The sequence below is a fragment of the Equus caballus genome, chromosome 19, assembly GCF_041296265.1.
Source record: "Equus caballus isolate H_3958 breed thoroughbred chromosome 19, TB-T2T, whole genome shotgun sequence".
Taxonomy (NCBI): domain Eukaryota; kingdom Metazoa; phylum Chordata; class Mammalia; order Perissodactyla; family Equidae; genus Equus; species Equus caballus.
The window spans coordinates 15,781,117-15,804,958 of NC_091702.1; the positions used below are offsets into that span (position 1 = coordinate 15,781,117).

General features: G+C 39.5%; 1 protein-coding gene across 3 annotated transcripts; it reads right to left on the reverse strand.

Annotated features, from left to right (window-relative positions):
* Window positions 1-541: 541 nt before the first annotated feature.
* SLITRK3 (SLIT and NTRK like family member 3) lies at window positions 542-14,958 on the reverse strand. 3 transcript variants are annotated; one of them, XM_001504566.7, is made up of 2 exons: window positions 13,522-14,444; window positions 542-8,810 (listed from the first exon to the last, which is right to left on the reverse strand). In XM_001504566.7, the coding sequence occupies exon 2, from the start codon at window positions 8,790-8,792 to the stop codon at window positions 5,862-5,864; it is 2,931 nt and encodes a 976-aa protein (XP_001504616.2). In that variant the 5' UTR covers window positions 8,793-8,810; window positions 13,522-14,444; the 3' UTR covers window positions 542-5,861. The 3 variants fall into 3 exon arrangements, with proteins under 3 accessions (XP_001504616.2, XP_001504615.1, XP_070098633.1); XM_001504565.6 differs by lacking the exon at window positions 13,522-14,444 and adding an exon at window positions 14,512-14,958 and having other exon boundaries at window positions 1,452-8,810; XM_070242532.1 differs by having other exon boundaries at window positions 1,452-8,810; window positions 13,284-14,023.
* Window positions 14,959-23,842: the final 8,884 nt, after the last annotated feature.

Here is a 23,842-nt window from a genome sequence, read left to right on the forward strand (position 1 = left end):
AATGGTTTCACAATGAAGGGAGATATGCTGAACTATTTTCTCAGCCTAAGCACAAAGATAAGTGAATTGGACATTTTGTCACTGGGTGCGAGGACTCTCATCAATCCTTGATCTTGACTTGGCACCTAATTTGAGCTCTGTGAATGTGCCCTTAGTCACAAGAATATCTTGGTATTGAGTCCGAAACAGAAGTAGAAGCAGGGCTGTCAGGAATCATGAAAGGAAGAGGGCCAGGAAGAAGAGAACTTCTTTCCTTCCCTCCATACAATCGGATGAAATCTTTGCTTCAGCATCTTTTTCCAGAGACCCCAGGTTAGGAAAGTTATGCACTTTTTTTAAATACTACCAAAAATCATGCCATCTCCTATCATGTAAATAAACCCTAAATCTAAAAATTTGTAGTAAAATACGCAAACGTTTGTAGTCAAAAGCACAAAAGCCCTGTATTCACATATAAGACAGTTTTGGAAATGTGGTACCTTTCATCATCAAGAGAACAGCCTGCTAATTGTTATAATTGAATGAAAATAAAGCATTCAGGTTTGTTTTTACTGGTCATTAGCACACTTTTTTTAATCAAGTTTGTTTGATTTTGATACAGTTTAATACATAGCAAACTCTATAAATTCACTGTGCTACTCATTTTATAAACAAGTAGATGGACTAAATATGCTAAAGAAACATTTAATTAGGCCTTTTTGTCCTGGGTGGTAATGAGGAATGCCTTCTTTTTACTAATGCTCATCCGTGTATAATTGTTCAAAGATATTGTAGGAGTTGGGTCAACCATAAATTTATTATAATGCCTCCTTGGCTATATATATTTTAAGTTCACCACAAGTGTTATTTTCTATTAGAATTTTAAAATCATATGAAAATTCATTTATATCGATGCAGTAGAGAGGAAACGATACATATTCACAAATTACATGTATCTTATTTTCATGAACAAATATTATCAGACTCAGAGAAGCCAGCCAAACCATTGCTTCTGCACAAACACAACCCCTGATGTGCACCTGCTTTCTTGATAGGAAAAGTCGTCTACTTCGATTCAGACTTTGTAAAAGCATAGTAAAAATGGTCATCTCTGTTGATTCTTATTACTACTGTTATTATACATTTTAAATGAGGGATGATATTAAAAGAAGTAAAGTAGGATGATGAATGTCCTAACAGGCCCTTACTCCTTTTATATTTACCTTCAAGATTTCACTTTTTCTACATACCTAGATAAATTACAAAGGTCTTGTCAAATTAATAAAGCTACTGAAATTGTTTCCACCTGTAAAATTTATTCTAGAAGTAGAAAAATGAAAAAGGAGCACTTGTTTTTCATTTGACTTACATTGTGTATTTATAAGATTAGTTTCTTTACTTTGAGGATTTAACTTAAATCACAAGTTGATTGAGATTTGTCTCCTATGACTTAAATAATAAAATGACACAAATTGGAATATAAGAGAACTTTTAAATTCAGAAATATTAATTACAGGGTTACTTTTTACATGTGAATATTCCCAAAGTGAAGACTCATAATTTCATCCAGCTTCATTTGGATGGTAGCTAGACAGAAGCAAGAAAAATAAATCCATAAAACTAAAATTGTTATACATGTGAGAAAAAATGCATAATTTACATGTAAGTATAATCCAGCATATACAAACTATATACATGTATATACAGTGTATATACATATATAATAGTGCTATTATAATTACACACACACAATTGCCCAATTACACGTTATTGCTCCTATTACTTTTAAAAGGCCTATAATATATTAAACAAAATATTTATATGGTGAAATTACTGATAGTTGTTTATGTTCTGTTCACCTGAATTTTCACAGTTGAGGATTTTGAGCTAAGTATAAATTATAAATGTCTAAGCGCAAATTAAACTAGCTCAAGTCATTTAAGATGGAGTGTCCTTTTATTACCATTTCCATTCATATTGTCTTGAATCGTTATATGTCTCACATTTTGTGAAGCATTTCATCAATGTTTCCTTTGTCATAGACATTTTTAAAAAGTGTGACATTTATTGGCTTAGACAACATAATTGCAAAAGGACAGGACTGTATGAACCATGAATTTACATGAAATGTATCTAAATAATTTGTCACAATGGTTAAAGAAAAGTCCCTATGTTCTGCAATTGCATTATCAATTAAACCCAGATATTCTTTTCAGATATCAAGAGTTTAAAACTAACATTCCTGGGTAAGAATAAAACAACTTTTCAATCTCAGTCATTAAGCTTTCTTTGTAATCTCTCTTTCTGAACTTTTATTTAAAATATGGTGATCATCATCTTTATTTTTTTTTAGTGTTTTGCAATTAGATGAAATAATATAGCTTTTAAAATAAAAACATGAATGCATCCACATAAATAATACTGTATATGATAAATAATATGTTAAAACTATTACTAAATCAAACAAATATTTCACTTTTTGTTATTTTCCACTCACTATCTCATAAAGGGACAATACATTTTATTTTCAAATATTATTACTGTCATTTTTAATAAAATAGCAATGAATAATAGCAAATATATGTCAGATCTGAGTCTGCTTCAGTTGAATTAATCATAACTATGAAGTGAATTAGTAATCTTTCTCTCAAAAATAATCATTTTACTACAGCAAAAACATAGATCACATCCTAATCATAGTATCTATATTAATACTCACAGTACTTTAAGAAAACATATCTGGTATTATAAATTAAAGCTAACTTAAGTAATTCTAATGCACAGCTGAAACAAGGGGCCTAGCCAAGGAGGTAGAAACTCCATGGAAGCAAAGACTTATCTCCTTTAATACAAAATTACATTCCCATATAAATTTATTTTCACTAAAGTTATTTCTCATAAAGAGCAAAATTATGACCTATATTTAAGACAAGACAGTCTTACTTTCTGTATTTAATAAATAAAATATAAACATTTTAATTATCAAGTTATATTGTAATTTGATATGGTTTCTGGACACTCATTTTTCAATGTCAGAAGCACCAGGATTATTAGGGATTGTACTTTGATGTGATTTGTATAATATGCCATGTTACGAATATGTGCATGGTTATCAAGGAAGTCATTACCGTCAGAAGGATCTAGCTTTGCACTTTCAGTTTTTATTATGCACATGCTTTCTACTATTCACTAAAATATTTGATTAGGAGGAAAGGGGACATGATAAATCACTAGTTTAGAGGGATTCCCATAGATGAGGTTTTAAAACACTTAAAGGTTAGTACTGACTTTCTGTGCCTTAAAAAAAGATTTCAAGTGAAGGAGGGAGAGATGATTAGAAATAATAAGAAAAATGAGATAACTATGAAGAAGGTGACTTATGGGAAAGGAAAAGGAAAAGGAGAATAAACCAACAGAGAAGAACAACACCTATTTAATAGTGGGTCTGATCCTCTTGCATGAGAAGAGCTGCGTTTTAGTATTATATGTAGAGAAATAGTGAATCATGTCTACAGGCTTTTCTTCATCTGAAGTAATTCCAAAATATAGCCCTGAAAAGTTGCATTTTTATATTGATGTACTTGTGTTTTTCACTTTATGCATACCTATGTTAATACCCATATATAATTAATCAAGAGATATTTAAATATGTTCTTCTAGACATTCATGGAGCTTTTTTTTTTAAGTACAATGCCTTAGTTTTATTATCAGTCACATAGCGTTAGAAGCTGCTAGTCTCCTTTTTTTTAATGGGGAAAAAAAAGTGATGTAAGGCATCAGTGACGTGGTGAATTACATTCAACACATAATGATTATTTCTGCTACGGGCAGCTTGAGGAAACACTAGCAGAGAACACTGGCCTCTGCACAATTCTGCAGCTACAGGATCGGTGAATCTCTGGAGCTCTGCTGCCCTCTCCTGGCCCAATGAGATAAGTGCCTGCCCCAAAGCTTTCGACTTTCTTTGTGTCAGTTTAGTTTCCTCCGCAAAGAAGATCCTGGCACCTTAAAAATCCGATTTTCTTTGGTTTCACTCTCATGTAAATAGATGATAACTTGGATTATGGTCAGATTAATTCTGCAACATCATTTAATGTTATACAGAAAGAAAAACTCAGCATCCTCTGTCTTAGTTCAGGCATGACTGGGGCCAGTTGCAGTAAGTGGTTGGAAAAGTCAGTAGCTAAATATAACGGTGACAGCTTTCACAGATAACAGAATCCTGACAGTCAAATTGGCTCGAAGCCCTTAGATTTTGATTGGTTGGTGTGTGTGTGTAATTTTAGTGCACATTTTTAGAAAGAATAACTTTCACTTTCCTTTTCCTTCGTGTCGTTTACTATCTTAAGATGCATGGATCCTTGATTCTCTCATTCTAATTAATCCTGTAATTCTTAGCAGTCTAGTTACTTTATTTTCTCTCAACTGCATACTGCCTAGGAAGAATGGTGCATCATTGGGGTACTAAGTTTGAAATTCATAATCCAAAAGGAGTGAACTACATAAATCAGATTTTTTTTTAATTCCCAATTGTATCCTGGTATGGCATGAGGGTGGTGGGTTATAAGATTTATCAACATCACAGTGCATCAAACTTGTTAATAAACTAGCTTTCTGTATAACAAGTAAAAGAAAGAATTTTTTTAAAAAATGGGAGCACAAAAGGCATGGCATAGCTGGAGTTTAAGGTTCAAGCTTTGTATCCTCTATATATAATGTATTATGTTTTTCAAAAACTTTTTATTAGGAAAGCTATACCAGACGCATAATCACTATACAATGATTAAACATTACCTTTACAATTTATAATCACTGAAATTACAGAATAAATATATGCACATTTCTTTTGAATCTTTGTGTGTGAGAGAGAAAACATTAAAAGTGCTTCCTACAAAGCTGTTAGTGATATATACCCAGTTGCTTTTTTATGTTTTTTTAATATCATATATATATAAGAAAGTGCAGATGTTCTCCAAAAAATCTTGGCGTTAGGATGAAGTGTCACAAAGAGGGTGCTCATCCCTAGGGCTGCGCCTCCTGCCGTTCATCCCCCAGGCCTCCACGTCAGTAGGATCCAGCCTAGAATGTGCCTTTTCCCAGGGTGGTGGGAGTGATGTCATGAGCTGTACACTAGAGGCAAAGGGAAGGTGGAGCTGTGGCGAGGAGAGGAATGGGTCAAACGCGAACTCATGAGATTGGGTTGAATAGGAGTGGAGTGTGTGCACCTGCACCAGAAAGAAGAGACGGCAGGGATAAAGACCTGACTGTGTGCAGGAATTTGTGATTTGCGTGTGGTTATGTGTGTGAGAGAAAAAAGAGTGGGTGAGAACATTCGAGCAAGACCCGCCCCCTCCCTCCCCGTCTTGCAGTTTCCAGGCATGCAGCAAACTGCATTGTTAATACATGTACAGAATCTGTGCCATGATGGGAAGAGGAAAGAAAGCCACAAATGTCAATTTGTTTCCCCCCTCCCTGTCAAACAAAACTACAACTAAAATAAAAAGTTACTGAAAATAAAAAGACACATTGAATTTTACTTAATTAGGATCAATACAACGATCCCCAATATACCTTATACATGGCACAGTCAAAGTCTCAAGTTTCAGTATAAAAAAATAATGATAACATTTGCTGGCAAAAGTCTGCGAAGGCACTTCATTGATTAATGATCTGAGTATGGCCCTTCCTCCAAATCACATCTGAGAGGGGAGAGCATACATCTGTATTTTCTAGTTATCATGCGGTTTCAGTTCTGTTCAGGGCAGGAAAGTTTGTGAGAATGGACTTATCGGGACAACTGGAAAGGGAGCAAGGGATATATTTCTTTTATTTTCCTTTTTTCTTTTGGAAAAAAAAAGCACTAATTTATTTTTCTTTTTCTGTTAGAACCTATATGTTGTCTTCTCCAGGACTTCGAGGTAATCCGGCTTAGTTTGAAGTTTGGCCCTTAACTCGAGGTAATCACTTTTTTGGGTTTGGTGGTCTGTGAAGCCCTTTCCAGCCGAGAAGAGAAGGGTTTCTTTGAGCCTGGCGTCCTGCTGTAAGTCTGGGTATTGCATGCCAGGAGGGTGGACGTGCAGTTCCTTTAATTTGGGCACTGTGCCATAGAGGCAGTCCACGAATCCCACTGTGCAGGGAGCTGGCTGTGGCCTGTCTCGGTCTAGTAGCATACTGCCACCACCACAGCCTCCCCCGGGAGGAAACAGCACCACCCCACCATTCTTCTCATGGTGGCGGAACCCAGCCAAGTCTCCCCCACTTCCCGCAGCTACCCCTGAAACCCCACCAACTGCTGGGTGGTGAGGGTGAGGATGATGATGATTCCCCGTCACTATGGTGTTGAGCTGGGAGCTGGACACTGCCAGGGCCCACTCCTTTTCTTTTTCCAGCAAGGTCCGGTAGTTGCTGTGGTTCTCCTTGGGTGTCTCAGAAAACTGCTCACTTCCTAGAAGAACCTCACCCATTCCTGGTGGTTGTGTCCCAGGGCCCCCACGTTCTGCACTCCCTGCCTCCTGGACTGATGAAACAGCCACCTCCTCCTCTTCCCGAGGCTTGTAGATGGGGTTGTTGCACATCTGAGTAACTGGATGGGGGATGTACTCATATACATGACCCACAGGAGGGGCCTTCTCTGGGGAGGAAAGAGTTGGTCGACCTCCACCTCCACCACCTCCACCATCCTCAAAAAGCCGGTGGCACTGCATCTGGATGCCAGTAAGGTCCACACCTTCCTGCCTCTTGCTTCTAAAGGGGAGCTTCTTCCGGCGCCGTCGGAGTACATAAGCAAAGAGGCCTGCAGCAACAAAGACTGCTGAAAAGAACAGAACCAGCAGGCTGAGAATCAACACAGAAAGCGGCACAGGGCCCCCAGGGGGAGAGAACTCATAAGGTGATGCACTTGTTGGACCCCCAGCAAGGTGAGACTCTCCAGGCTGGGCTGGGGATGCTCCAGCTGGTGGGACGTGCAGCATCTCTGGGCAGAGAACTTCCAGCTCAATAGTGCGCACATCGCGGTGGGTGAGGTTCTCAGGGCTCCTGCAAAGCACATCGCCCACCACACTGACTGAGCTGATGGTTTCTATCCACTGTTTGAAGGGGACCAGGTCACAGGTACAGTCCCAAGGATTCTCATTGAGGTCTATCTGGACAATGGCATTCAAGTGTTCTAGGACACCAGCCACAGGAAGGTAGAGGAAGTAGTTCTTCCTCAAGTTGAGCCGAGCCAGGGATGTGCCTGCAAAGGCATCTGTTGGCAGGGTCCTCAGCAAATTATTGTTGAGGAATAGCAGCTTCAAGTTGGGCATGAGGCTGAAGGCTGCAGGCTGGATTTCCCGGATGACGTTGAACTCAAAGTACAAGTAGTGCAAACTCTGTAGGCCTCGAAACATGCCTGGTGTCAGCTTCTCGATATCATTGCCATTGAGGAAGAGGCTCTTTAGGTTGGGCAAGTTAATGAAGGCCCCATCCTGGACATAAGAAATACGATTGTTCCCCAGGTGCAAGAGATCCAAGGAAGAGAAATTCCAGAAATCAGAACGGTATATTTTCTGAATCAGATTGCTACTCAGGTACAGTTTCTTGGCATTCAATGGCCTTGGAAGAAGTTCAGAAATGTTATTAAATCCTCGCTCTTTGCAGTTTACAGTCAAACCAAGGTCATTGATGTGCAAATTACAGGTACACCCAGTAGGGCATATTATGGGAATGGGTGGTCTGGTCTGGTAAGGAGCAATGGGAGGTTGGTTTGGACCAGGATATAGAGCTTGGGATGTGGAGGGTGGCCTTGGTGTTCGGGGCTGTTTTGTGGGCTTCGGCTGTTTATTTGAGGACTTGTATTCAACAGAGGAAGCAGTCAAATGGACAGAGGACAGCATTGAGGAAGGCTTAGTTGGCCATGCATTCTCCTTGCTTGATGACAAGTGAGGAATCCCCAAACTAGCCTCCACCTCAGAGTCAGACAACAAAGGACAGAGTTCTGTCTTCCTGATTTCTCGAAGATCCTTTCCATGGAAATGGAAAGGGGTCTCACAGGTGATATCTCCCACCAGGGCAGTGTAAGGAATGCGTTCCAGCCAACTCTTTAGTTGCACAATCTCACATGTACAGTTCCAAGGATTTTCTTCCAACTGGAGCTCCATCAGGCTTCTGCCAATGTGGTCTAGCATTCCTCGGTAAAAAAGAACCTTTAACCTGTTTCCACGTAGGTCCAAATGAGTTAAGGAGACAGCCTTAAATAAATTGGTTGGAAGCATGGGGATGAGATTATCATTTAAAATCAGAACCCTCAATTTACTTAGGTTCCGAAATGCCCCACTCTCAATACGTTTAATGACGTTGTAATCTGCCTGCAGATATTCCAGACTTTCCAAGCCAAGGAAGGTGTCATTTCTGAAGACATCTAGTTTGTTCTCATGTAGATATAGCCGCTTTAAAATCTTAAGACCATTGAAAGCTCCTGTTTGAATGTCCTGCAATGCGTTGTTCCCAAGGTTAATGGACACAGCGTTATTCAAATGAAGAAAACTGTTGGTGTACAATTTCCTCATTGAATTCCTCTGCAGATACAGTTTAAAAGGTCTTGACCAGAACTCAGTAATCTGACTAATATTTGTAAATCCTTTACTGTCACAATGTATATGAAAGAGGCTTTCTTTAACTTCACAGTAGCATGGATCAAAACAGGGCTCGTCTATTTCCTCTGAGTCCTCTATTAGGGGAATTGGGGTAGTCCATCCTAGAGCAATTGTGCTTAGAAGAATTATCCACAACATCCTCCCTCTGTGAAGCATCTCAGCTATGGAAGATGTCATCATTCCTGGTTGATTACAAAACTGCAACAGAAATAAAGATGCAGATTTTTAGCTTTTAGTCATACGCACTATTATAATTGACTCCTATATGTGGGGCTTTTCAAGAGTAATATAAAAACTTCAGCAGTTATTGAAATGACACTCAAAACGACCTGTCAACATGCTTAATATGTCCTATATTTTAAACTTAGGAGACTCTGAAATATTGTACCATGCGATGACATTTTCCTGAACCAATCCATACTTGGTAAAGGGCATACCATACAAACGGAGACAACCTTCATTGCCTGTTAGAGCAAGCAGGGAACTGGTTTACAGTGATGCCTTTTAGGTACAGGCAGATTCAGTAATAATGGCAATTTGGCGATTACACCTGTTTGCCTGTTAAAACTCACATTGATATCAGAGGTGCCCATTATAGATCTGATCGGAAATCTGATGGAAAAAACAATAATGTTTTTTAAACTATAGGTTTCTACTCATAAAAAGACATGGCATACCCCAAAGTTATTAGATTAAAGAGTATGATAAAGTATGAGCCCATTTCCCAATATCAGATGTTGAGATGTATAAGACGAGTGGTATCTCCGAAGAACTTAAGATTTCTCTTAAGAAATGATCACAACATGCTTAAATATAGTGTCTGCTCAGTAACACACCATACCCCCCACCTCCTTTTGCCCAAGCTCAGATTATTAACATCTCCATTAATTAAATAATTTCTACATATGTGTATCATTTGGCTATTTAAACCCATTAGGAGTGATTAGCCTTTCTAAAACAAGCCCATGCAATTGTCAGAGCTAAAGATAGTGACAGCTAAAGGCTGCTGAGGCTGGGAGTGTCTGTATTAAACACTTGCAGAGCTTAGTTTTGAATTTGTATCTGTGCCTTCAAGATCAACTGAGGAACCCTGGAAAAAGCTAGCATGGCAGGTAGCTGGTTAGAGGAGAGGTGGGTAGTTAAAGGCAAGAAAAGCTGGAAACCTTGATTCTTACCTGCTGATAAATGATCTATCACATGAAGACATTTCAAAGAAAGACATCATTCTTTTTCAATCAGAAGAAACAAATATAGTGCATTGTTCTAATAATACAGAGCCTGCCTCTATGTCTCTCTTTCCTTGCCTAATATCATCAGTATATGAAGATGCATACATTAATAAATTATAATAATGCAGTTTTATTAGATTGCCCTTTCTGAGTCTCTGAAATATTGATCAAAATTGAATGGTTGTTTTTAATCAATAAAAATAGACCAGAGTTTTTAGCATATCTTTTTCTTCCATACATAGATACATACATTAAGGAAATATTTTGTCAACCCTTTAACTTAAAACACAATGATATAATTTAAAGGGAGAACGAATCTTCACATTCCACTTGCATAGAATGTACACAGCTGTAAGGAAAGGAGAGCCCATGAGAAAGCAAAGAGAAACCTGCCTCAGGCATGCAGTACTCAATTTTTAGAAACAATTAAATGAAAAAAAAGAGAGAAGGCAGATGAGGCTACATTGCAGTATCAGTTATTCTTCTTCCCTGTCTCCCTTATAAAATATTAAAATCTGCTTAAGTTCTTTCTTTTTTCATCATTCTTTTTTAAAAATATTTTTCTTGTTTTCAAGGTCCCTGGGGTTTAGTCAAGAAAGACTCCAGATGACTTTGACTTACCTATTTTGCAGGAGGTTTTTTTTTTTTTTTTAGCATAGAACATGGGGGGGGGGGCGGGGAGAAGCTTGGGTTTAAGGATTCTGTCTTTCCCTCTCCCTCCCTTCCTTTTGCTGAAGCTGAAGCAAAGGGGGATGGGGGCGAGGGGGTGGGGGCTAAGAGAAAAAAATAAAAGGCAGCAAGCTTGAGACGTGCTGGGAATGCAATAGGCCTTTCAATGGGCTTCTTTAGGATGCAGAACTGCCGCTTGGCACACTCAATAGAGGAGGGAAGAGAAGGGGCTGCTGCAGGCTTCCAGCTTTGCTGCCGCCGCCGCCGCCGCCGCCGTGGCTGCTCTCTCTGGGTACCGGCAGCACATCATTGGGCAGTGAGAGGAAGGGCGGGAGGAAGGCAGGGAGGAAAGCAGGCTCAATCACAGTGCAGAATCTCGGACTTCTCTCGCGCTGGCTTTCTCTTTTTTTAAATATGTGCTGTAACCCTGGATCCGGCTTTCCACGTCACCAAAATGAACTCCAAGCAGGGGAACGCGCTTAGCATGGGATCGGGCGCGAGCACTAGGAAGCCCTGACTATACAGTTTGTGTGTGTGTGTGTGTGTGTGTGTGTTTAAAGGGAGAGAAAATAAGTGGAGGGGTCGAGATGACAAATTGTCAAAATAAGAAACAAGAAGGAAGAAGAGAACAATCTAGGGAGACATTCCTTTGCTGGGGAAGGTGGAGAACATGGGAGGGGTGAAGGGTATAGGCATTTACTTTTTTCTTTTTCTTATTTCTTTTAACTCTCAAGGGAACCACCGCCTGACTGGTTTGCTCCTCTAATTCCCAAAACTCCTCTCTCTGGTGTAGACTGGTTGAAAAGTAAGACTGCTCTTCGACATTATCCTTTTCACAGCACAGACAGACACTTCCCTCTAAAGACGGGGATACACGGAAATTCGGTCCCCAAAGCAGAAGAGCTGAATCCAGCTGATTCTGCTTGGGTGTCCCAAATAAGAGCTCAGGCAACCTGAGCGACTTGGACCGAGTTTTTCCTGCGTTTTGCTTCGATCTCTCTGCACCAGGAATCCTTTTGTTGTGCTGCAGCTCAAGCCTTCGATTTCCCCTGAATTCAACAGCCATGTGTTCGCTTCCACCTTTCAAAAAACAAAGACAAACCAATGCTCTGGTAGGAGACGCAGACCAGTTGGGTGACAATGGCACATTTCACTTTCTTCCACCAAAGACCTCTCGGGGATAGGGGGAAGCATTTCAGGGTTTAGAGTCTTTATTATTTTTCTTTCCTTGTTTTCTTTTACTTTCCTTTTTTGGGGGGCGGGGGGCTCAAATATTTCTCCGTAATACTTTGGGAAAGGAGACGGTAGGGAGTCATGGGGATGGGGGTGGGCGAATGAGGGAATATGTTGCAGTGAAGAGGGGACATCAGATCATAGTTCACAGAACGCTCTAAGAGGAAATTTTAAAGGCTCAACTGACGGTTCTACAGCCCTACCTGATGGGAGGAAATGCAGCTTAGAGGGAAAACGAGAGAGGCAAGTGTGCAGCAAACGAGCCCCCCCTACATAGGGGGACCTGTGCGTCGTCGATGCCCCCCCCCCGCACCCCCCGCGCGCGCACACACACACACACACACCAGTCCTGTCACCAGCTCATGGGGAAGGGAGGGACTTTCTGGTCGCTAAAGAAGTGGACTGAACCTCAGTTGCCCAAGGGCTCAAAGTTAGCGGGTGGAGACGGCCTTTCCTTAAACGACTTTTTGCAAAACCAAATTTTAAAGAAAACCTCAGCTTATGTATCAGTTTCTTACCATTCTAAATATACATGTCACCTAATTCAACAAAACGTTGCTTAAAAGCCAGTCATAGGAAATTTACATGATATTTTGCATTTGAAATGGCCGCACCTGTGTCCACCGCTCCACAGTAGCTAAGATTGGAAACAACGATCAGAGACTTAAGTAAGCAGACGGGCAGGATTCTCTAAGTCTACACCCTTAATATTCCAGACCCACCCTGTTTCTCAGATAGGTCTGAGAAGCAGAACACCGACAGCCTGAACTCAGAAGCAGAGCAAGCCAATACTCAATCCCATACCCAGCTGCCAACCGCCCCCCCTCACACACACACACACCACCTTCTGTACCCAAAGTGCAGAGGCGGTGACTGTTTAGCGGATCTTATCGTAACCGGTGATGCGATGGAATCGATGGGTAACCGGGAAGCTTCCTTGAGCTTCCCAGTGACGGTAAATGCTCTCTCTGCAATCATTCTTTATTCTCTCTTGAGCTACAGCCCCCTAAGTTCTTAATTTGGGCCATGTCCTAAAAGCTATTTCACCCTTTTGCCTTCCTTTATCTCAGCATAGCGTGTCTAAGCGATAGGACGAGCTCCAAAAGTTAGGGGATGAAGGGCCTTGAGCCCCTCTTCCTGCTGTGAGCGCCAGGCAACGTTTGTTTGTCCACGGGGAGGACAAGAAGCCCTTTCTCCACACTGTGCTCCCTTCCCACCGCCCCCTCCCCTTTGCCTGATCTCCAGCCCACTAATCTCTCCATATCTAAGATTAAATATTCCAATATGGAAGCAAAACGATCTCCCCTAGAACAAATAATTAAAATGCTGCATCATTCATTTTCTGAAGAGCTCTGAGCCTTCTACAGATCCTTTTCTAATCTGCTATCGCCAGGCGAAACGCACAATGGGTCTGTTTAGAAATGGAAAATGGTTAAAAGCTCAAGTCGTTTTCCTTCTCTCTTTTACAACACGAGCTAGCGATCCACTGGGGGAGGGGCCCTCCGCTCCGCCACCTGGCCTATTTGTTGGAGTTACTTACGATTTCCTCCCCCATAAAAGGGGTCCGAGGGTATGTATGTTAGTTTCCAGCACCACTCCTCCTACCATCGTCCTTACAGCTAAATGATCCAGTTCCAAAATGCAACAAACCCCTAGCACCTGTGAGCGTACAGAAGCCACCGCGGCCAAACTCTCTCTGTTCTACAATGTACATACATCCTACAACCGAGAAATACTGGTTTCAATTAGGCAAAGTAGGAATGGATGACCGCGAGTACCTATCGGTGCAGAGCGCTCACGATCTCCGAGGTTTGCTCCGAGGGGCTTCCCAGCGGGAGGCGCAAACTCTCTGGGAGGCTGAATTGTATCCATTATGCCGTAGCCTTGAGTTTCTCCTCCTCTGGCCACCAAGTTTCAGAAAGGCCACCAAATCACGCTTGTAATCCTTTTAAGTGTTTCCACCTTTGAGACTTGCAGGCAAATGGTCGCTGCATACCAATGGGAGAGCCGGGCGCGCACCTAGCGCGGCGACGCCGGTGACAGGGAGCTCACGACCACAGCTCTACATGCCCTCGATGGCAGACAGACAACGTGAGTGTCCCAGGACAGGGTTCTTTGATTTAAAATCTCGGTACTCTCGATTCAGTGGCGAGCTTCGCGGTCCCCAAGAGCCCTGGCTCGATTTCTGGGGTTTTCTCTCTCTTTCTCTCTTCCTGAAAGGTTGTCCACTCAGAGCTCAGTCCCTGCCCGAGGCCTCCTTCTATCCGAGGAGATGGAACTAGCCCTCGTCTTCTCCGGATGTCTTTGCTCTTGACTCTGGGTGGGTGGGAGTTGGGGTGGGTGGTGTGAAAATGAGAGAAGAAGAGGGTGGGGAGAGGCGGGAAGGAGGCAGCAAGGGGGCGACTAGATCCCAGATCCCAGCATTGGCCAGAGGACGAAGGTGGTGGGGGGAGGGAGAGAGAGAGAGAGAGAGGATACAAATACAACAGTATGGCTGTACACAGCAAATTCCACTTCGATTTGGGGGATCTCAGGCAAAGCACGAAGGTGAAGCGATCCTGTTGGCAGAGAGTGAGCTCCCTGACAGCTCACCATTCAAGCACCCTCACTTCTCGAGCCCAAGAGGGTGGGGGGCGGGGAAGGGGACCGCGGAACGTTTCAGGCCAAGGAGACGCTCGCGGCGGCGGCATCGCTTAAGACTGACCTGCTTTAAAAGTGCCACTTTAATGGCCTAGGAAATAACTAAAATCGGATTACACGTTACTTACCAACGTCTGCACGCACACTGGGAGCGCCAGGTCGGGTGCTAGGAGGCAATATAGGAAACGCCGGGCTGGAGCCCGAATGCAAAGCCATCAGCCGCCCCCAAATCGCGCACGGAGGGAGCGGCGCTCGGGAGCCCCCAGATCAGCCCATCGCCGGAGCCTCCGCCAGCTTGTCCCCCCCGCACCCCCGGCCCCTCCTCCGCGCCAACTGTGTAAATCAGCCGCCGCAGTCCTCTCGCCGCGCATCGCAGGCAAATCCCTGCTTAGGAAGCAAGGAAGCAAGTGATCTCTCTCTCGCTCGCTCGCTCTCTCTCTCTCTCTCTGTCTCTCTGTCTCTCTGTCTCTCTTTCTCTCTCTGCTTTATCGGTTATAATCTGGCAGCTCTACAAAGAGAAACCCTGTAAAATTGAGTTACAGGAAGTCTGCATTCTGTGTCTGTGGATTGATTTTAACTTTTATTTGCAGATGAGAGATGGCTATTTGGAAAATTACAGCCCAGGCCCGAGGCGGGGTGGGCGGGCGGGGTGATCAAATTAAGAGCGTCTAAGCCGTATTGGTGGGCGGTATCGCTAAACGCCTCCTGGAAGCGGTTTCCAAGAGATTTGCAGTAGCCCCCCACCTTCATGATGCATAGGTGACAGTTTGAAAGTACACATATTTCCTCATCTGTTTACACTTGCTAATAGGGAGGAAAATAAAACTGTAGGGTGAGGGGCATTTGGGTACGATTTCGTGACAAATTAAAAAGACCCTTGAACAATTATTGCACATATGTGAAAGTATTATAACAACATTATATACCCACTGGATGCGACCATTACCCCCACTGCAGTCATGCTAATGCAGTCATTTAGTGCTCCATTCAATCTGCAGTGTAAACCAACGCAGTTCTTTTTAATAGATCCCTTTCATCAGCGACTGTGTTGGAGAGAGGGCGGTCTTCCACTAACTCCCAAACTGAACAGGAGGTAGTCTGGGAATCATCTCTGTATCTCTTGCCATTCCTTCCCGAAGTGAATGCAATAAATTGTCCAGGACAAGAGAAGTTGTGTAGCTATTATAATTGTAGATGTAAAATGAACTCAGCCTGATTTTCAAAAGCTTTCAAAGGAACTCTAACTCAACCCGTTCAAAGAGACAGTACTCTCTTTTGATTTACGTATGAAAACCTTTGAGAAACAGGCCTGGAGATGTGCTTTTAGCCTTTAGTTAATGGACTTTCTCTCTCTTATGTTATGCCATTGTCACTCAATATTATATGCATATAATACCACAAGTCCTCCATGTTACCTTCATTAAAAGAGGAAAGGGGATGGAACTGGTCATAGTGAAAACCAGTGGCCTGTGGATTTTTTTTTTTTTGATTTTATATAGATTTTAGCCAAATTCAGTATGGCAACTGTATTGGTGATCCATGGTGTGAGTTTAGATTGCTTTTTTAAAACTAGCATACTTATGATGTTTCAATTTGTTCTCCAAAATACTCAGTGTTCTTTAAGATTATTTAGATTAACAAGGTATCTACAAGGACCTAGAAAATGATAAAAGCACAACAACATCAAAACCTATTCTTTTAAATATGGCTTTTCAGATCTATTGGCACAAATTCCAAACCTCTCCTTGGTGTTTTCTTGGATAATAAATGCTTCCGTGTGAGTTTTACATATGTGAAGACATGGATGTGAAAAGTACGTTTGTCTTGGGTTTTTCATTCACTAGGTCTCCAAAATGAGTTTTAAAGAGGTATATCCAGGAAAAGTTGCAAAAAATGTCCATCCCTATAACAAATCAGGCTGATTTAGGAGAAACTAAGCTACATCAGTAGGCTGATGAGTCACAGAGATGTTTTTGGCCTTTTCAGGTGGTTGCTCAATTCGAGAAGAATCACTCCTGAGTACACCATATTCTATGTGGGCAAGTGTAAAATCACACACATGCCCCTGAGCCTCAGGGCTGGAGGATATTAGAGTAACCCTGAAAGAAATCAGGCAACATCATTCCTAAAATAGGTGAATCTTTAACTTTTTGGAACTGTTTTCATTTTACATGATTTTCAAGGCTATTTGTTAATGAGAAGACTCTGAATATGTTAATATGTTTACTCTGAACAGGTGTTGGTATGGCCTAATGGTACTAGGGAACCACAGAAGACTGAAAAGCTAGGATAGACTGTTAGTGTGAAAAGTGAGTACTTCCAACACAGATATCTCAGGCCAGATAAAAATGTTGCGGGGTGATTGTAATGGACCTTTGAGTGATTCTGTGTTGTGACTTTTTAGTGCATTCTGCAAAGGTATTTACACAGCCATAGTTTCATTTTAATCAAACATAATTTACATTGCGGAAAGCAAGAAATCTCATGAAAAAACTGTTTGTTACTGATGATGCAGAATGGATAAAAGGAAAACATAGAAATACCATACGGAATGTAATTTTCAGTTCAACGAAGATTAAATATGTTCATATTTCTGATTGACATACGTATTTTTAGTTACAAAGACATTACAGTATTTTATAGTTTCCTTTTAAGTACTTTGTCATTTTCCAGAGACAGACAATGGTATTAAAATGAATAAAGTAGGCATATTTTTCTGTCTAGTATATATTTACTTACTCTGATTTAAGTAAAATAAATAAATACGTCTTTTGAAAGATTTAATAGTAATTGAAGTCATACTAGAAACTTTGTGGTATAATGGAGCATTCAGCCAAGAAATTCCAAACTCTGCAGCAATTTATGATTATGTATTGCATACCTAAGTCATCTCTATATTGTATTTCATCTGTTTTTAACTATTGCACAAACATTCGTGAAGCCTACCTCTTTTTTTCTTGGTCCATTCCAAATAATTTTTAAGCCAACAAACTACATTTTTGATAGTTATCAAAAAGCTAATTCTGTCCTCATTTGATTAACTTTTGCTACCACTGTTGAAACAATTGAAAATATAGTTACACGCATGATTTTATAAATAGGAATTTAGCTTGCAAAACATTAAGCAAATAAAAATGTGGTAAAACAGAAATGTTTTCAGTCTTGTTCTGTTTGAAGGCTTGTTAGTATTTATTGAAAGAGTTCACAGGATGGAACAATTCAGACTGAGGGATGTGTACTTACTTAAATGTTTGTTTGTATATATCTTCCTATACCACCATAGAAGAAACATTTATCATGTAGAAAAAGTTCCAAAGCCATTGATAACTTTGCTTTTCCAAAAGCACCCTGTAAAATTTAGTGAGTCAACGTAGATTTGTGGGTGATAGCTGCATGATCATCATAACTAACAAGCTATAAATATGGAGAAGTAGTTACAAGATTTCAATTAGACATTGATCTTTTCTATGCTGTTTCACTAAAACATTTAGAAGCACTTTGTAGGCATCCACTAAATGAACCGTCAGTTTATTTTTTAATTAAACACGTGTTTTAATCTCAAAGGTTAAGTGAACTATTTTAGGATGCCCAGATAATTTATCCAATATGAACAAAGCTTCCAAATTTTATTTGTAGTCTGGCTTAAGCATAGAAAGTTATTGTTTCCTTGAAAAGAGATTTTCTAAAGTTCATCAGGGTTAATAGATGGTAGATTTTAAGATTAAAACTACTGAGAGGAAAACAAAAACCCTAAAAAACCAAGATAAGGACAAATTAATCAAATATATATTTTTTAAAAGCATTAAATTGTTGCATAATACACCAGGAAATAAAGAATAGGTGTTATATGTAGTGGAAAGAGGTAAATCACGTAAGTTTTAGCAGTGAAGGAAGTTTTTCTTAAGAAAATGTATGATGAGAAAAGGGAATGAGCATCATTTTATAATCTCATAGAGTCTCAGAATTGAGAGACTTGAAAGATTATCTAGTCTGACCAGTTATGTGATATTCGGATCCCTACTTCACCATCCCTTGCCAAGTTGTTATCCAGACTATGCTTTAATATTGCCTATAATGTGGAGCTTAGTACATTTCAGGGCAGCCCATTTTATTTTTGGAGAAATCTAACAGATAAAAAATTTTATAAGCAAACTGAAAAAAATTTTTTTTTCTACTTCTCCTTAGTTTGTCTTAGTTACCCCTTGAGGATTTGTTTAAAAATCTAAGTCAATGAACTTCCTACGTATTTGAGTTAGGTTTATATTTATGTAGAGAAACTCATCTGGCAGGTAGAAATGCAGAGCAGTCTTCAAGAGAAGGTTTGGGGCTAGAGATGGAGTCATTTAAATTGATAAGATAATTGAAGCCAGGAAACTATAGAATTTGTAGTAACGACTAAAGTGACAAAATGTTAGAAGGCACGATAGTGTGTGAAAGTTATTTCAGAAATATTCAAACTGTTTTAACTAATTTTCATGGAAATCCCTTTGGCACCACATTTCAAGTTCTGTATGTGTCCTCTTAATCTACAAATTTAAAATAAACTACAGCATCATAAAGGAATAGTATCGGCATCAGCTAAAGAGGTCAAAGAGCCTAAACAGTACACGTAGATGTTTATAAATCAAATCAAATTTCCCATGGTCTTTGAATTTTTGAAAGCTATTCGAGAAATGAATACGAAATGGATATTTTTAAATGAGGCTGATTTCAATATAAAGCCCAATGAAAAATTCTTTCCCCATCAACCATGGGACAAGATAAAAGGCTTTAATATGACTGCGTGCTGGAATTCAGAGATAATGGAAATCTTATGTACAACCTTGCATTTAAAGATAGAACAGGAATGATATGAAACATTGAATATATATCTGAATGTCAGCAATTCCTAAAGTGACTTAAATCCAAAAAAGTAAAGTTTCCTTGAATTGACTGCATTCCTTATACCACTCTGCCGAGTTACTTAGGCACATAGCTTCTTCTACCCTTTATGTTCTGTCTAAATCTCCCTTCACATTTCTGTGTTGTTATAATTAATGTTTAGTGATTCCCATATCTGTAACTCTGTCTTTTGAGTATTGAAATTGATGTTTTGCATATTCTTTTCATATTTGGGTAACTAAAGAAAAATATATGATTCCATGGGTGCCAGTTTTTTTCTATCATATCCAACAAAATACTCTTCTTTCACAGGTAAATTGTCTGAATTTTATTCCCTGTGATGGTAGTGATGTTAAGAATTTGGTGAGTGGGAAAATGTTTATTACAAGTGTTATTTTTAGCAAATCTTCTAAATAACAAGAAGAAAAAATTAATAAATATATGCGGCATAGCTAAGATACCAATCACTGTTTGTTAATCATGGAAAAATTTTCAAATAATGTGATGCTCTCAAATTTATGATGCTATAAATTTACCCCTTTCCAAAAATATCATCAAACACCTCCTATAAAGCTTCACTGAAAATATGAATAAAAAATAAATAGTATTTGCATATTTGAACATGTATATGTAGTGTTGCACCCTTAATATTTTCAAAGGCTAATCTGACCTAAAACTAATTTTCTTATTTCTTTGTCTAGTTGGATATTTTCATTGAAGAGGTAGTGGTGAAATGTCTTACGTGATTAAGACAGTGACAGAGTGTTTCTAACCCTGCCTCCCCCTCTTCCATCTTGAAACACTTTATGTTTGATTTTGTAATATTTCATTTGAAATGCTGTGAAAAGTAGCCAAAATATGCCTTCACATAGGCAAATGATACATATGTGTGTGTGTATCTTTGTATGCATGTGGTTTGGGAGGATACAAAATTGGAAATTAATGGATTCCTTACAAAATCTTTGAATTGTTTTGTCAGCAAAAATTGTTTTGTCTCTAGAAGGAGAGGCATACCGAGTTTCAAACATTCTATAGTATATCAGAAAAAATAGTTATCCATGAGATATTAAAATTGAACTATGCATCTTCAATATCCTTTTTGTTGATATTGGATGATGATATTCATTGAGTTGAAAACTCTTGAAACACTCATGTCACAAAGGATCAGATAGATAATCTGTGGGAACTCACCTTTTTCTGTGGGCTTAAACCAATACCCTGGGAAGATAACTCTGTTCAACAATAGGCTGACATCAACTCCCTATGTGCAAGCACTTCCTATCATTTATAAAAAGATAATACGTTTTTTAAATTCTACTGCCTTTTAGCTCTTATGCCAAAATATATAAAAATCTAAAGTAACAAAGACTTGAACACTTTTAGTGTTCCTTAGAATTTTTGGCAATCTAGTTTAAGAAAAGGAGGAATTTTTAAAAAGGATTTACAGCATTATTTCACGGAAATTCAAGGACTGAAACAAGTACAGCCAGACCTCCTGGGAAACATAATTGGAAATTAGGCCACACTTTGTCTCTCTCAGGGTCCACATGGTCTCGCTGTCACCTCCCTCACTTCCCATCTGTTCTCTACAGCAGCAAGAGTGATTCTAAAAATGTAAGTTTGATATTATCTTCGAGTAACCCTCCAGTGGCGTCCCATCTCTCTAGGTAAAACAAGCGTTCTGACACAGGTTCACAAGCCCCATGTGTTCTTCCTGCTCACTCCATATCTGACTTCATACCCTGTCACTCACTGTCTTGCTCCCACTATACCAGACTTATTTCCTCCCTTGCTGTTCCTTTGACTCACCCAGCACACACTTATCCCAGAATCTTTTCAACTACCGTTCACTCTGCCCAGAACATCCTTTCCGCAAATATCAGCATGGCTGGCATCTTCACTGCATTCAGGTTTCTATTCAAAGGATACATGATCAAAATGATCAAATGGGTATCCCTGACCGTGCTACCCTAAGTAGCAATTCCCTCATGAGTTTTAAACTTCATGCCCTACTTTATTTTCATTCCCACATTTTTCTCACCTATTGAAATATAGTTTACATGCTTGTGCATATTTACTATCTTCCACTACAAGAATAAGCTTCATGAGAACACAAACTTCAATTTACTCATTGGGGGCATTCCTGGCACCTAGAACAGTGCCCAACACATAACAGGAACTAACGTAGTAGAGGAATTAAATGAATCAATGTTCTCTCTAATTTCTACTTCTTTTTGAGTCTGCATCATTGTTTTTTTCTTTCTGCTAAACTGCTTTCTCTGCATCAGCTAGCACACAGCTCATAATTGCTACATGGCCTTTCAGCTGCGATATTCTCCACCAACTGGCAACTTCTCTCTTTTACTTTAATTTGAATTCCTGAAAATCTAATTGGACATGCTTATTTTTTCCAGTAACACCACACAAACAATAAGTTTCTGGCCAGTCTATGGATGTGTCCTTTTGGGTCAGGTATATACTCCTGGTCTAATAAGGCTGAACCACTTCAGAGCATGGATGATTAGGTGTAGGAGGCTGTGGGCAGGCAGCCAGGAAACAAAAACATGTCCAGTACATAAAGCCACTGCAGCCACATCGGCATCAATGCTCTTCATTGTTCCGAATCCTGCTCATGAGTCTGACATCACTCCTCCATTCAATGCACCTACCTTCTGCCTCCATGTTCCGTCCTGAACAAATGACTTCTCTGATTTTTCTCTGTTATATTTCTTTGTTAGATATAACTATGCATCTACAAAACTTCTGTGATAAATATATCCATGGCTCTTCCTTGATCGTAAAGACAACAAAATGCCCCTGTCCTCCCATTCTACCCAGGCAGTTCCACCATTTTTTTTGAACGTCAAGCAAGAAATCCCATGTGTCTTTACATAGATCCTGTCATGGACACACCCTAAGGTGACCCCCTAATATGTCACACCCTTGCATAGTACCCTCTTCTTTAGTTTAGTGTGGGTGGAAACTGTGACTTGCTTCTACCCAATATAAAATGGAAAAAGTGAAGGGATTTTGCAGAGGTAATTAAAGTCCCAAACCAGTTGATTTTGAGTTTGAAAGGGAGATTATTCTGGGTCAGCCTGACTTCATCAGGTGAAAGTCCTTAAAAAAAAGACTGGTGCCCTCCCTGAAATGAAGACATATTCTCCTGGTAGCCTTGAAGAAGCCAAGGAAATGAATTCTGCCAACAACCTGGTTGTTGTAAGACACACATTCTTCTCCAACTAAGTCTCCAGATAAGTACAGAGCCCAAATGACACCTAGATTGAAGCCTCATAAGACTCTGAGCAGAGGACTCATGTAAGTCATGCCAGGACTGCTGACCTACAGAAACTGAGATAATAAATGTGCCTTGTTTTAATCCACTAAGGTTGTGGTAATTTGTTATGTAGCAATAGAATACAACACAGATCCTTTATTCTAGTTGATTGTAAAGAATAGATATTTTCAGTCCCCATGTTATTTTACTTCATTAGACCCCATCGAGTGACTTTGACATGGATATTTTTGCTTTCTTTGAGTTTTACAGGCTAAATTGTGGAAATAGAAATAATTTACTCCACTTCCTTAGTATACTTCTATTTGGTGATTTACTCTTTTCCTATATTTTCTCTTAGTGTCTTAAGACTACTATTAGACTTTCTTTCATGGGACAACACATGGCCATAAGACTTTTCTCCCTCCCCTAGCCACATAATCATCTCCTTTTCATGTAGCATCAACTCCTATCGTTTTGGTTCTGATGAGCATAGACACAGTGTCTTTGGCTGTGAAATTCACGTCTACTCCTCTCCTTAATGTCTCATTTTTTTTTTGTTTCTTTATGCATGTGACTATTTTTTTCAATAAAATCATTCTTGAAATTCTTGGGGGTTTTTACTTAAAGAATGATTTTGTAAGGCCAAGATATTTATAGTGGGAAACTTTATCCCCTAATTTATCTGTGTGTTACATTTAAGTGTTCATATGTCAAATTTTACTTGGTAAAAGTTGGACATACCTGTGTTTGGTCAGTGTTTGTTACTTTATTATTTATAAGTTTCTAAATGCTATTTATTCTGCTTGCATTCTTAAACTGTATATTTGAGCGTCTTGTATTTCTAAGAAGTTCTATACAACGCTAACCATAGTGCAGCATAAGTCATATAATTTAGGAGTCAGTTAGTAAACTAATGCTTTCACGTTCCACAATGCTAGGAGTTGAAGGTATAGAGACTTGAAGAGTTAACATTATTTTTAATCCCACCAGCACACAAATTTTCAGACTTTACCAACTCATAAAAATTATGTTTTGAATATTTTGTATATAGAGAGAGTCTATTTAAATATTGAAATATATGAATATTTTGTATATAGAGTCTATTTAAAAGAAAAAATCATACTTTTCTTTAGAATATGTTTAATGGTATGTGTTGGAAAAACCAATATGTTCATTTACCATACACATGGAAATAAAAAGTTGAGGTGAAATATTGATGAAACAAATTTCTGTGTTTATCTTGCCAGAAATTCTCAAACACTGATTTGAAATTGAACTAATTAAGAATTTCTCTTTCTCAA